The 15,567-nt window shown below is 44.0% G+C and overlaps 1 protein-coding gene across 1 annotated transcript in view; it reads right to left on the reverse strand.

Annotated features, from left to right (window-relative positions):
- LOC112225033 (rho GTPase-activating protein 20-like) overlaps positions 1–15,567 on the reverse strand; it is a 56,750-nt gene that overhangs the window by 9,340 nt on the left and 31,843 nt on the right. The window contains exons 3-11 of the mRNA XM_042306639.1: positions 11,885–12,055; positions 11,083–11,232; positions 9,585–9,626; positions 9,346–9,430; positions 9,111–9,255; positions 7,048–7,236; positions 3,956–4,311; positions 3,227–3,336; positions 2,541–2,724 (exon numbers count right to left, since the gene is read on the reverse strand). Coding sequence (XP_042162573.1) covers positions 2,541–2,724; positions 3,227–3,336; positions 3,956–4,311; positions 7,048–7,236; positions 9,111–9,255; positions 9,346–9,430; positions 9,585–9,626; positions 11,083–11,232; positions 11,885–12,055 — 1,432 coding nt within the window. The remainder of the gene's footprint in view (positions 1–2,540; positions 2,725–3,226; positions 3,337–3,955; positions 4,312–7,047; positions 7,237–9,110; positions 9,256–9,345; positions 9,431–9,584; positions 9,627–11,082; positions 11,233–11,884; positions 12,056–15,567) is intronic.

Below are 15,567 nucleotides of genomic sequence, written 5' to 3' on the forward strand. Positions count from 1 at the left end.
AGTCTGCTGCTCTGTCCCTCCACTGAGACTGACCATCAGATGCAGGCACTATCAGCCCAGTAAAATAAAAATTGAATTATTTAGATGTATGCTGAATTCAAGCAAAGCTAATAAGCAGTGATAATGAATCGGGCCTATAGCTTACTGCACAAACCTCATTGCTACAGAACTGTTACATAGACCTACGTTTTTTAAGTCATGTAAAAGAAAGAATCTGTGCGGTAGATCTTGGCTTGCCTTTTGACTCAAAGTGATCTTGACTCCGAAAAGGTTGCTGAACACTGTTCTAGAGTTTTCCCAGTTAACACTATCAACATTTCCCTTTACTGTGATAGAATCTATGTAATATTAGTCACTTTCAAACAAAACAAAATTAACTATGCAAGAGAGTTTGTTGTAAGCAGAACGCATCTGAGTAGGATTTGATTGCATTGACACACACTACTCAGCCCCTAATATATACAGACCGGTGCGGTACAAACAATCAGAGCTGCAGTATGCCTATATGGAAATAGATCATTACCATATATGGATCTGTGCCATTTACTTTGAAATGGACTGTGTTTACAGCATGAGCAGTCATGAGTACTGTAGATGTGCTTGTTTTGAGATCAAAACGAAGGCTGCATGTAGCCATGTGTGCACATTTTGTTCATATCCTTCGCTAGTTAGTCAGTTACATCACAGACAAACTGAATTGGTCCACTCACACAGACAGCATCGTGAGGAAGGCGCAGCAGCGCCTCTTCAACCTCAGGAGGCTGAAGAAATTCGGCTTGTCACCAAAAGCACTCACAAACTTCTACAGATGCACAATCGAGAGCATCCTGGCGGGCTGTATCACCGCCTGGTATGGCAACTGCACCGCCCTCAACCGTAAGGCTCTCCAGAGGGTAGTGAGGTCTGCACAACGCATCACCGGGGGCAAACTACCTGACCTCCAGGACACCTACACCACCCGATGCTACAGGAAGGCCATAAAGATCATCAAGGACATCAACCACCCGAGCCACTGCCTGTTCACCCCGCTGTCATCCAGAAGGCGAGGTCAGTACAGGTGCATCAAAGCTGGGACCGAGAGACTGAAAAACAGCTTCTATCTCAAGGCCATCAGACTGTTAAACAGCCACCACTAACATTGAGTGGCTACTGCCAACACACTGTCAATGACACTGACTCTACTCCAGCCACTTTAATAATGGGAATTGATGGGAAATGATGTAAATATATCACTAGCCACTTTAAACAATGCTACCTTATATAATGTTACTTACCCTACATTATTCATCTCATATGCATACGTAGATACTGTACTCTATATCATCGACTGCATCCTTATGTAATACATGTATCACTAGCCACTTTAACTATGCCACTTGGTTTACATACTCATCTCATATGTATATACTGTACTCGATATCATCTACTGTATCTTGCCTATGCTGCTCTGTACCATCACTCATTCATATATCCTTATGTACATATTCTTTATCCCCTTACACTGTGTATAAGACAGTAGTTTTTTTGGAATTGTTAGTTAGATTACTTGTTCGTTATTACTGCATTGTCGGAACTAGAAGCACAAGCATTTCGCTACACTCGCATTAACATCTGCTAACCATGTGTATGTGACAAATAAAATTTGATTTGATTTGATTTGAGTTATTAGCCCAGTTATAGATCATTTGTAGTCAGTAATTAGGGAATAATTGCATCCTACAAGAGCACAAAACATGTCCATTTCTATACATTGAAAAGGGAGTCAGGTAAAGAGCTTTTTTTTGTCTTAAAAGGGCAATGTTGTCTTTTGAGAGCTAAGTAGCCAAAAGGCAGAGGGTAGAATAATTTGTCTGATTCTCTGTAATAATGGTATGATAATAATAATGATATTTTTTTTGTAAAGTGGTTTCTTGCATCAAACAACACAACAACATTTTCAGTCACCTCCTTGTCTGAAGGGTAAAAAGGTTCATGTCAAGCCCTGCATAAAGTCTCATGAAATGTAGGCCTACGTTGAACACCACACATTGTCTGCTACTGCAGGCTGAATGACAGAACAGCTATTTCCATGTTAAAATGTTAGGGGATGCATTTTCTCCATTTCTCCGTTTTTGATAGTAGGTCACCCTGGTAGGCCTAGATTGTGATCAAATAGCCACAGTAGCCTACATGGCCACTGTTAAAACTGTAACTTAAGGGGGTACAGCCTCAGTTTGCGCTCAGCAGATCTGGAATTTGCTCAGTGCCGGAAAATATTTGAGGGAACTCTGTGTGTGTGTGTGTGTGTGTGTGTGTGTGTGTGTGTGTGTGTGTGTGTGTGTGTGTGTGTGTGTGTGTGTGTGTGTGTGTGTGTGTGTGTGTGTGTGTGTGTGTGTGTGTGTGTGATATAAGCAAAAGTATTAGGTAGTAATACACATACACTTTGAAAGTATGGTACAATTATGTGTTCGAAAGAAGACATTAAAATAAAATGAAGAAATATAAAAAGTAACTTAACAGAGAGGGAAACCTTAAAAATCGTTTTTAGGGTCCAGTCTCACCTTCTTGGTTGCCTCCCCCTCTGGGCTACAGGGGGACAGGGTCCACAGCATGCTGGGAGCGATGCACACTGACAGGTTGAAGGCATTCATCTGGTTGTCGCCTGCGTTGTCTTGGATACAGTGGAGCACGGCAACTACATGTCTGAGTAGCAACAGGTTATCACTGGGCAGAAGATGGACCAACCTGGGGTGGGGTGGTGGGAGTGGTGAGAACAGACAAAATAATCAGTGATGAATACACAACATCAACAACATCTAGTAAGACTTTGGATGTGTCAGACACATCCCCCCTCTCACAAACATTTACATTTAAGCCATTTACAGTAGTACGCGCATACATTTTCATATTCTACACACACAAATACATTGCTACATCCTCTGAGAATCCAGCAGATTATAGAGTTTGTCACATTCCTGTGGACATTTTCTTTCCAGAGAAGACATCAGATGAGCTGTGTCATGTTATTGTTTGTCTAAGAGTCTTCTGGAAAATAATTCTTCAGATTTTCATTGTTTTTTTTATGTTCTTTTTTTCCTCTTGGCCTGAGAAGGACTTTATTTTCATGCCTCTGGATCAAAACAGCCCATTTTCTTTCCTTCTCTCTCCCTGTGCCACCCCTACACCGCAGCTTTGTTTTCGCTGTGTGTATGTGTTTGTAAAGGTGTGTTGCAGAGAATGCCAGTACCTGTGGATGGCTTGCATCCTCTGCTCTTCCTCCTCTTGCGCCATCACTGCAACCCACTGCTCATACAGATTCACACACAGCAGACTGCCCGGAATGTTCCGCAGGAAGTCCTGTTGGGTCACAACCACAGGGACACATTATATGTTAGAACCTGAAAACATGGCATGTAAAATAGAATGGAAAGCTCACTCAGCTCACGGATTATTGGTTTGTTGGTTGGAGTGGGTATAGTAATATAGCTAACTGAACAGCAGCATGTGTTCCCTCTCTCTCTCTCTCTCTCTCTCTCTCTCTCTCTCTCTGTGTTCTGTTCTACCTGATCTAATACAGCTACAGGTTTACAGTAAAGCCATTGGCACCAACCTCCCAACGTGCATTGAATTGAGTGTTTTTCTACCTGAGCGTTCTCTTCGCTCCAATCACTTCATTTCTTTCTGTCTGTCTAAGACTTTCTATGGGGATTTCGAACACACACACACTAGATACTGTGGTAAATATGTGTATGTGAGGGTGCAGCTGTGTTAGCGCTGTGCAGTGAATTATTTTGATGTGTATCGTTGAAGCAGGATGAAACCGATCCTTCAAACCTCCTCTCTCTGATGTCTCAATATATCTGATCTGACAAGCCTGGCTAGAACCTTTGGACTCTGATTAATCCACACAGACCCTGTGTGTGTGTGTGTGTGTGTGTGTGTGTGTGTGTGTGTGTGTGTGTGTGTACTGTCCTACCTTGAAGACTGCAGCAGTGACAAACACAGACTCGTGTGTGAGTGTGTGTGTGTCCTCTGTCCCATTGTCCAGTCTGTCTCTCAGCTCTCTGCAGGCTTTGGCTCCTGCAGAGCGACGGAATATACCCCTGGTGTATGGACCCTCCTGGTATAGAAACACCAGCATGTCCATGACAGGTTTGGGCAGGGTGTGGTCAGGAGGGCAGATGGAACTGAGAGACCGTCCGAACAGGCATCCCAGGGTAGGGGACAGGGAGGTGGGGGACAGGGGGACACTGTCCAGCTGGCTACTGGAACCCCTCCAGAAGGCCCAGTTAATCAATGGCCTCTTCCTCTTAAAGGATTTCTGGCCTGGCTCTGCAGAGAGGGGGGTTATTCCAACATTTAAGACATTATTTCAACATTAAGTAGGGCCTACTGCTCAATAAAACACAACGAGAGGAAGAGAGGGGGAAAGAGTTGGAGAGTGGAAGTTGTTTTGAGAGAGCAGAGGAAGGGGAAAAGACAGAGCAACAGAGAGAGGGAGAGAGAGAGAGAGAGAGGGGGAGAGAGAGAGAGGGGGTGAGAGAGAGGGGAGAGAGAGAGAGAGAGAGAGAGAGTGGGAGAGAGAGGGGGGAGAGAGGGGGTGGAGAGAGAGAGAGAGAGAGAGAGAGAGAGAGAGGGGGAGAGAGAGAGAGAGGGGGGAGAGAGAGAGGGGGGGAGAGAGAGAGAGAGGGGAGAGAGAGAGGGGGAGAGAGAGAGAGGGGGAGAGAGAGAGGGTCGAGAGAGAGAGAGGGTCGAGAGAGAGAGAGAGAGAGAGAGAGAGAGAGAGGGAGAGAGAGAGAGAGAGAGAGAGAGAGAGAGAGAGAGAGAGAGAGAGGGGAGAGAGAGAGGGGGGAGAGAGGGGGGGAGAGAGAGAGGGGAGAGAGAGAGGGGAGAGAGAGAGAGAGAAAGAGAGAGAGGGAGAGAGAGAGAGAGAGGGGGGAGGGGGAGAGAGAGAGGGGGGGAGAGGGGGAGAGAGAGAGGGGGGAGAGAGAGGGGGAGGAGAGCGAGAGGGGGGAGAGAGAGAGAGAGAAATAAAGAAAGAAAGAGGCATTGATTCAGAAAGAGACATGGCTAGAGAGTGGTCTGAAGGGTGGGGATGTCTGTCTGGAGAGAGAGAGTGTGTGTGTGTTTAGTAAAACCATGTTTCTGAGACTGGGTAGTTCATGTTAAGAAGCTGTGGGTCTGTCAGTGTTCATATGTTATGTACTGTGTGTGTGTGTGTGTGTGTCTGAAAGACTAAGAACCCTTTGTCTGTGTGTTTGTTTGACTTACGGTGCAGACATGATGTCTGTTCTTACGTTGCTTGTGTGTGTGTGTGTGTGTGTGTGTGTATCTGTTTGTACCCGTGTGTCACTGTGTGTCTGTCTACTTGGCCTTTCTGTAAAAAAAAACATTCAATGTGTGTGATGCACAGCTTATGCTGTGTTTGTGTGGGTGGGGGGGGACAATAAAAAGCCCTTCCACGTTAGTGGCACAACACCCCTAGCTGCTCAGGGCCCTGTCCGATCAAAACGGAATATTAACAATCCACTGTAGCTTTACACTCAATTACATTTTGGAAGCCAAATCCAAAACAACATTGTTACAGAGCCGCTCCAACATTATTTAACTGGCCCAAGTTGATAAAGTTGTAAAACACGCATTGCATCATTATACGCCAGTGTGAGAAATCTTGGAGGGGGGATATTTTGAAGAGAGAAAGGGAACCAGGGAGGGAGAGAGAGAGAGAGAGAGAAAGAGAGAGAGCAAGAGAGAGATAGAGGGCTGGTTGTGTGAGCAATGTTTTGATCCTTTTATGGACTTGAATAGATCCATGTTGGGTTGTTGCTAAACAGATGCCATATTTCTCTCCTAGCCAATAAAAACCTCTGGTTTTTAGATGTATCAGTAAACAACGATGGTGTTATGACAGAATTGACCCCCAAATCTATCAGTGACACACTCAGTCTAGTTGGACTATTAACATACACACACACGTGCACACTTGTAAAACTAGTGCTAAGCAATTAACCACATATCATAAAAAATATATATATATTAAACAACTAATTGTCCAAAGTCGGTTCAATTATTTGAATTCCATTTTGTTTGTGTTTCTTCTGTGAGCTCAATGCACACATTGCACAGATAAATCAGATCAAGCCTGCACTGTGCGATGTAGTAGGGAATTGTAGTTTCCAACAGGCCAATATTCTACATAGTTTAGCGCTGAAAACGTGGTAATTAAATGCAATGACCATAATCCATTGCGTGCCTACTTGTCTGGTCTGTGTGTTTCATTTATGCCTGCTATGTTATGTTAGTGTGGGGCAGACATGGAGATGGAGAAGAGACAGAAGAATGTGTGATGGAGAGGGATAGAGAGCAGTTGCTTCGCCAGGTACCTCTACCTGAAAATACATGATCTAAGTGATGGATAGTTCGTATTCAGCAGTCATAAAAGTATGCTTTAAGAACTACTAAAATAGTGATTTTGTCAGACAGCAGCTCTATAGAGATGAGATGACCTGAAATGAAATAATAAAGTCAGCAAAATAAAACATATGTAAACAGCTGAAATATTTCTTAAAGAAAAGTGAAGAATGGGCAGTCACTCCCATCATGGGACTTTATTGCATTTTTTTATGTTGTTACAGCATTCAATCCACATCATCATTTTATTTATAATCAAACCCGAAATGGAACCAACCTCAAAAAGCACTTGAATTAATTAGGCTGATGTAGCGGGTAGGGGAGGGTATTGATTTTAAATGGAGGCTTATGTAAGAACTTGACAACGACAGAGAGGAATCTAAAGGAAGGCTTGTGGTTGATTCAGTGGAGCCTCTTCAACGATCCTCGTGGACAACACTCTCACACACACTCTCTATGTTCACTCTCTATGTTCACTCTCTATGTTCACTCTTTCTCTCACTCTCTCTGAAAGTATGGAATAAAAGACGTTTGAGGCAACAACAAAAAAAAGGAGGTATGAAGTAAACAAGGGCAAAGGGGAGGAGACATTTTTTTGAAGGAAACGCAACCCTTTCTTTCTGTTGAGTCGGTCACAGTGTGTAAAGGGGCACTTACCTAAGAGCAGAGCCTGTTTGGGACCCACCCGGCTGGACTTGAGGATGAACTGGCACTGGGTGTCTGGAGGGAGACACTGGTCCAGCAGCATCGCCCCCTGGCCCTCTGGAGAAGGAACTGCATCCTTCCCTCCACCACCTCCTCCATCCCGAATGTGACTCATCTTGATACTGAAAGGAAACTCGTGCCCTGAGAGGGTCAAGATGTTAGAGGTCAGGGTTCATGAGTCTCACTGGAGGTGTGACCAGGCCAGGTTTACAGTACGCCCAGCTAGTCTCTTATCTACGTCATCGTTATGTCAATAACTGGAGGAAAATACCTCTTTGGTAAAAAAAAAAAAAAACAGCAACTTTTGACTCCAGAGTAAAAGGTTGGAGAAGGTACACTGGCATGTATTCATGGATGCCAAGGGAGGCCAGGCTTCCAGAAAAAAATAGAAATAATGTTTTATATTTCGTTATTTCGTTTCATAATTGTCCTTCTATTTGCAAGAGGCTGAATGTATCTCACACAGGAGAAAGCATCAGAGCGAGCGAAACAGCATCCTTCTGTCTCTCTACGTGTAGGCCATCTATCTGATGCTGTCTGGTCCAAACAAGTATGACATTGTTGCTACCTATCATAGCATTGAAGGCAAGGGAAGCTTACGAGCATCTGGCCTGCCTTGACAATTTTATTTATTTTTTGCCAATAAATGTTGAGCTAAATTGAGCAAGCTCAGCTGTGAATGGTCCTGGCGCACCAAAAAAAGTCTCAAGGGAAGCCTGCTTGAATTTGGCATTACTCCTATCAAATCCCATTGAGAGAATACGTCAGTGACAAAAAATGTGAATTGTTGCATCTCGTTGTGTTGTTGTCCTCCGGTGGCTAGTAAGCCTCCTGGCTAAAACTGTCCCTTTCCTAAATTAGCCATGGATGGAGATAGGGATTTGGACTTGTGGTTTTAATTCTCCGTAATGGCCAATGATTATAACGCCGATTCTGATCCAACCATTAATTCATACATTGTTGTGCCCCTGGCCTGAGAGTATGGAAGTTCAATATGTAGCTAGATATAGAAGGCTAATGTTAACTAGCGAACGTTGCCCATGAATAGATTCTAGACTAGCGAGCAAGCATTTTTGCCAGGTAGACTACGACAACAAAAAATAAAGGCGTGTACTGTATGACAGAGTGATAGACCGTTTCTTCAACGATGAAAGACAGGATGGCATTGGTGTTTTGCAGGTACTATTTAATGAAACTGCCAGTTGAGGAATTGTGAGGCGTCTGTTTCTCAAACTAGACACTCTAATGTACTTGTCCTCTTGCTCATCTGCGCACCGGGGCCTCCTACTCCGCTTTCTATTCTGGTTAGTGCCATTTTGCGCTGTTCTGTGAAGGGAGTAGTGCACAGTGTTGTACGAGATCTTCAGTTTCTTGCCAATTTCTCACATGGAACAGCCTTCATTTCTCAGAACAAGAATAGACTGATGAGTTTCAGAAGAAAGTTCTTTGTTTCTGGCCATTTTGAGCCAGTAATCGAACCCACAAATGCTGATGCTCCAGATACTCAACTAGCCTAAAGAAAGCCAGTTTTATTGCTTCTTTAAATCAGGACAACAGTTTTCAGCTGTGCTAACATAACTGAAAAAGGATTTTCTAATGATCAATTAGCCTTTTAAAATGATAAACTTGGATTAGCTAACACAACGTGTCATTGGAACACAGAAGTGATGGTTGCTGATAATGGGCCTCTGTACGCCTATGTGGATATTCCATAAAAAATCTGCAGTTTCCAGCTACAATAGTCATTTACAACATTAACAATGTCTACACTGTATTTATGATCAATTTGATGTTATTTTAATGTACAAAAAAAGGATTTTCTTTCAAAAACAAGGACATTTCTAAGTGACCCCACTTTTGAACGGTAGTGTAGGTTGAGTAGGTACTAAGTACGTATTGTAAAAGTTTCCCTTGACCACTGACTAGGGTCAACTTGTACCGTAAACTAAACAATAGAGATATGGCTGGGTTTAATGTGAGTGTAATGGGTTGTGGGGTAAAGGAGTTGAACTCACCAATGAGCGGGTAGGGGGAGTCATCTTTAATGGAGCTCACCCACAACTGGTGGTCTTTCACACAGCCCGAAATGCCAAACTGCTGTAGTGCCATTTGGATGACATCAGTGGTGCTGTCTGAATTACTTACAGCTAGAGTCTTAGCCTGGGGGAAGACAAAAACATTAGAAAAATGCAGACACATGACGGAACACACACACACACACACCTGCACCCATACATAAACAGTACTTACATAAGCACAATTCCCAATGTCCTTTGCAAATATCTTCAGAGGAATGGTCTTGGGGTCATCCTTCTCTTTCTCTTCGTTTATTCGACTAGAGGAACGAAGGAGGAAGTTAGCATAAAAAACAATACCTTCTTTAACACAAGCAAGACTAAACACATTATTCAAGCCACTGAAGTCAAGCCATAGACTATTAGTATCAGAGGAAGTTATGAACAATATCGTCATCCGTGATTTCTGGTTACCTTTTGATGAGAAAAAGCCACTTCTCCTTGTGCTCCACAGAACTGCAGACAGACAGAGAGAGAGAGAGAACCAATAACCAATATTATTTTTCTCATCTTCTCTTACATAACGTGTCCCTGTAAAACTGTATTTTTTCTGTTAATTCCTGGTATCAAGGCATATAGTGTGTTTGTGATATTTTATAACAACTAGCTCTCTGTGGTCAGAGTCGTTTTTTTTAAAACTAGGAATATGACTCTGGTTGTGGTGCGGTGTTGGGATGATAATTTACTGTTCTAGTGGTTGTTCTTTTTCTGAGACAGTCCTGTACTGCACACTAAATTTCCTTTCGTACGGTACCCGGAGGCAAAGTCATTAATATCCGTCGGGTGATTGGTTGAGGATTCTTGGGTGCGTGACGTCACTCTGACCCCTCACCAAAACATGGCAAACAATTTCTTTCAACTCGGGTCTGAAACCTATAGTAACCACGACATTGAATGACAATTAACATAAAAATGACATATGAATCTGAAATTCTAACGCCCCAATAACATTGTCGCAGAGGAGGGCTTGCTATCAGCCATTTTATAAAACAGCTCAGATAGCAAAGTGCTAATGTGCGGCCCGGGCTACCTAAAGTTAGCTAGACTCGAGACCTCATGGGGACATAGGATTCAGGAGCCAGTGGGTTAGATATTATTCCACCATGGGCAACAACAACTGGCTACTAGCTTGTTTTCAGACAAATATGTTCAACTCATCCAGTGACCAGCACATTTAGAAGGATAGCTATTGACTGAAATGTAGCTAGCTTACTGGCTAGCTAGCATGCTCGCTCACACTGGCCATGCAGTAGCCAAACTAGCTAGCTAGCTCACTAATCGTGGATGCCAAGACACAGCTATCTAGACTTGGGAGCTTATGGGCACATACGATACATTAGCCAACTGGTTAGACATGATTACATCATGGGCAACAATATCTGGCGACTAGTTCGTATTCAGACAAATAATTTCAACTCACTTTTAGTTTACACACTGACTACCGCATTTAGGAGGATAGCTAATTACTGAAATGTAGTTAGCTATATCACTGGCCAGGCAGTAACTAATTGTGGATGCATTACCTATTCTTTGATACATTTTGGTTAACTTGCTCATATCAAGCATACCATCAAGCAACACATACCAGACCGTTTGTGGGAAGGTAAAAATAACAATTTGTGGGCTTGTTTTTTGAATGATCGGACAGTGAAACTAAAATAGGTTGGTCACTAGCTGGTGAGGCTTTCATTTATTTCCCAATTAATTTGGTGATCAAGCTGACGCTGCATTTCCCAAGTTGTTCGGTCAGTGCTAACTGCTCATGCCGGCAGCTAGCATGAATATTCATGTCCTTGCCCAGCCTTCCTACGGAAGGAAATTTTGCATACCTACTACATACTCAATGAGGATTTATTAAAGGGACATTCTCACTACATACAGTAAGCGTGTGTGTGTGTGTGTGTGCGCATACCTGAATGTGGCAACACAGTTGAAGGTAGGCCAGCCCATGACAAAGCTCCTGTCTAGACTGGTGCTGCCCTCACACACCTCCTCCATACAGCCTGCTGTCCACATCTCACACAATCGCACCTGAGCCTTCAGTTTAAAGTGGGTGGATGACCTGCAGCAAACACGAGAGGGTCCCACATTTTAACACACCAGCATACACGCGCAGAATCACGTTTCTGAGCACATACGTTTATTAATAGCAATGGTGGAATTCTCAACATTCCTACAGCAAACCTGCTGTATGTACACGTGTCTATGTCTGTGAACACTCCCGATACACACACACACTTTCCTATCATACTCTTTTTAACCCAGAATGTAATAAAGCCAATTATAGCTGTCTCCACTATGTATGGGTCAGCTCCACCCAGAGGCACATGATGTTGAATATACAGTTGGTTGGAGAGAGAGGCCCTGTTTTGCTGCCACAACATCACAGCAATGTTGCATCAACACCCTGAAAATATCTGGAGCATTGCCTGAAGGTTGTGTTCTGGGTGGGGAGCCCCTTTGGCCCTGATGAGTGGTCTCTGATCTGGGCACGGCCTCAGATGGATTTAATTGGCTGAGAGGTAATTATAGGCCGGATAGAAACGATAGGAGGGGAGGGAGGGAGGAATGAGGGAGGGAAGTATAGGGCTCACAGTCCCGGGAGACAGGGTTTTTTGACTTGAGTAGGGAAGAGAGGGATGGAATGCAGTTTTTAGCAGTTGCCTTCCGCTCTTTTGCTCCCCCCCCCCTCTCACAGACACACACAGACTCACTTGGCCTTGGCGATGAGGAGTGTGTCAGTGAAGAGGAAGAGGTGTCTCTCCTGCGTCTGCAGGCCAGTCTTCAGCTGGGTGTGGGCGTGGGCCAGGAACACCCTGCCTGGGGAGAGGAACGCCTGCACCAGGGGACACGTCTCTGGGCTGACCGGAGACAGGCAGTTCTCCCTGTCAACACACATACATGTTAGAATAACCAGGTAAACACATCACATGGGGTTGGAACAACCAGTTCAACATACAGTAGAGGGATCATTTCAGGTTAGCTCCCAATGGGCCAATGGGTCAGGATGATTACTGTTTGGGGTCAGAGGGAGAGGAAGTGTGGATCCCTTTGGTTGTGTAATTTGTTTATTTTCTTCATTTTTTTCTTTCGCCTTTTAACCAGGTAGGCAAGTTGAGAACAAATTCTCATTTACAACTGCGACCTGGCCAAGATAAAGCAAAGCAGTTCGACACATACAACAACATAGAGTTACACATGGAATAAAACAAACATACAGTCAATAATACAGTAGAAAAGGTCTATATACAATGTGAGCAAATGAGGTGAGATAAGGGAGGTAAAGGCAAAAATAAGGCCATGGTGGCAAAGTAAATACAATATAGCAAGTAAAACACTTGAATGGTAGATTTGCAGTGAAGGAATGTGCAAAGTAGAGATAGAAATAATGGGGTGCAAAGGAGCTAAATAAATAAATACAGTAGGGGAAGAGGTAGTTGTTTGGGCTAAATTATAGATGGGCTATGTACAGGTGCAGAAATCTGTGAGCTGCTCTGACAGCTGGTTCTTAAAGCTAAGTGTTTTGAGATAAGTGTTTCCAGTTTCAGAGATTTTTATAGTTCGTTCCAGTCATTGGCAGCAGAGAACTGGAAGGAGAGGCGGCCAAAGGAAGAATTGGTTTTGGGGTTGACCAGAGAGATATACCTGCTAGAGCGCGTGCTACAGGTGGGTGCTGCTATGGTGACCAGCGAGCTGAGATAAGGGGGGACTTTACCTAGCAGGGTCTTGTAGACGACCTGGAGCCAGTGGGTTTGGTGACGAGTGTGAAGCGAGGGCCAGCCAACGAGAGCGTACAGGTCGCAGTGGTGGATAGTATATGGGGCTTTGGTGACAAAACGGATGGCACTGTGATAGACTGCATCCAATTTATTGAGTAGGGTATTGGAGGCTATTTTGTAAATGACAACGCCGAAGTCGAGGATCGGTAGGATGGTCAGTTTTACAAGGGTATGTTTGGCAACATGAGTGAAGGATGCTTTGTTGCGAAATAGGAAGCCGATTCTAGATTTAACTTTGGATTGGAGATGTTTGATGTGAGTCTGGAAGGAGAGTTTACAGTCTAACCAGACACCTAGGTATTTGTAGTTGTCCACATATTCTAAGTCAGAACCGAGTAGTGATGTTGGACAGGCGGTCAGGTGCAGGCAGCGATCTGTTGAAGAGCATGCATTTAGTTTGACTTGTATTTAAGAGCAATTGGAGGCCAAGGAAGGAGAGTTGTATGGCATTGAAGCTCGTCTGGAGGGTTGTTAACACAGTGTCCAAAGAAGGGCCAGAAGTATAAAGAATGGTGTCGTCTGCGTAGAGGTGGATCAGAGACTCACCAGCAGCAAGAGCGACATCATTGATGTATAAAGAGAAGAGAGTGAGTCCAAGAATTGAACCCTGTGGCACCCCCATAGAGACTGCCAGAGGCCCGGACAACAGGCCCTTCGATTTGACACACTGAACTCTATCAGAGAAGAAGTTGGTGAACGAGGCGAGGCAATCATTTGAGAAACCAAGGCTAGTCTGCCGATGAGGATGTGGTGATTGACAGAGTTGAAAGCCTTGGCCAGGTCAATGAATACGGCTGCACAGTATTGTTTCTTATCGATGGTGGTTATGATATCGTTTCGAACCTTGAGCGTGGCTGAGGTGCACCCATGACCAGCTCTGAAACCAGATTGCATAGCGGAGAAGGTATGGTGGGATTTGAAATGGTCGGTAATCTGTTTGTTGACTTGGCTTTCGAAGACCTCAGAAAGGCAGGGTAGGATAGATATAGGTCTGTAGCAGTTTGGGTCAAGAGTGTTCCCCCCTTTGAAGAGAGGGATGACCACAGCTGCTTTCCAATCTTTGGGAATGAATGAACCCTAGTCTCATTTTAACAAGGTTATCCACTTCCTCAGCTAGGGCTTACATAGCCTTACAGCCCTGGTGTATGTATAGAGTGGCGATCTGAGCTGTGACATTAGACAGATGGTGTTATCCTCGTGTGGCTGGGATAATGTCATTTGTAAAATAACGTCAAAGACAAAGACCAAGGCACTTCAGACAGTCAGTCTTCCATTAGTTAATTCTTTACAGTACGTAACTGATTAATTACACAAGTCAATGGGAAAGGTACAGTATCTGTGTTTTTGAATGACTATGCATGTGGAGGGATATTCCATGGCAAGCTTTTGGTGCTTCCCAGTGTTGGGAGGGAACTGTTTGAAGGGAATTCTCTTGGATTGGGGATTAAGATTTTTTTATATATTTTTTTAACCTTTATTTAACTAGGCAAGTCAGTTAAGAACAAATTCTTATTTTCAATGACAGCCTAGGAACAGTGCTGCATTGTTCAGGGGCAGAACGACAGATTCTTACCTTGTCAGCTCGGGGATTCAATCTTGCAACATTTCGGTTGCTAGTCCAATGCTCTAACCACTAGGCTACCTGCCGCCCCTAATGGGTGATGATGGGTGTGTGTGCACCCGTTTGTGTGTACATGTGTGTGTGGCTGATTTGCTCAGTTGGTAGAGCATGGTGCTTGCAACGTCAGGGTTGTAGGTTCGATTCCCACAGGGGACCAGTATGAAAAATTATGAAAATGTATTAATTCACTATGTAATTTGCTCTTGATAAGATTGTCTGATAAATACCTACAATGTAAATGTAATGATGACAAAGAGGAGGGAGTCAATCATCTCCTTCAGTCTTTATTAAACACAACACATTTTGCATGGCTAAACACAGGACTGCTGTTAAGGTACACTACATTTCCTGCTCGTTGAATATCTCATTCCAAAATCATGGTATTAATATGTAGTTTGTTCCACCTTTGCTGGTATGACAACCTCCACCCTTCTCGGAAGGCTTTCCAATAGATGTTGGAAGATTGCTGCGGAGACTTGCTACCATTCAGCCACAGGATCATTAGTGAGGTTGGGCACTGATGTTGGGCGATTAGGCCTTCCTTGTAGTCGGTGTTCCATTTCATCCCAAAGGTGTTCGATGGGGTTGAGGTCAGGACTCTGTGCAGGCCAGTCAAGTTCTTAAACACCAATCTAAAAAAAAAACAGCCTTACACCACTCCAGCCGACGCTTGGTGATCTTAGGCTTGTGTGCGGCTGCTCGGGCCATGGAAACCCATTTCATGAAGCTCCCGACAAACGGTTCTTGTGCTGACGTTGCTTCCAAAGGCAGTTTGGAATTTGGTAGTGAGTATTGCAAACGAGGAAAGATGATTTTTACCTGCTTCAGCACTCGGCGGTCCCGTTCTCAACCACTTCGCGGCTGAGCAGTTATTGCTCCTAGATGTTTCCACTTCACAATAACAGCACTTACAGTTGACCGGGGCAGCTCTAGCCAGGCAGAATTTGGAAGAACTGACTTGTTGGAAAGGTGGCATCCTATGACGGTGCCACATTGA

The sequence above is a fragment of the Oncorhynchus tshawytscha genome, linkage group LG26, assembly GCF_018296145.1.
Source record: "Oncorhynchus tshawytscha isolate Ot180627B linkage group LG26, Otsh_v2.0, whole genome shotgun sequence".
NCBI classification, from domain to species: Eukaryota; Metazoa; Chordata; class Actinopteri; order Salmoniformes; family Salmonidae; genus Oncorhynchus; species Oncorhynchus tshawytscha.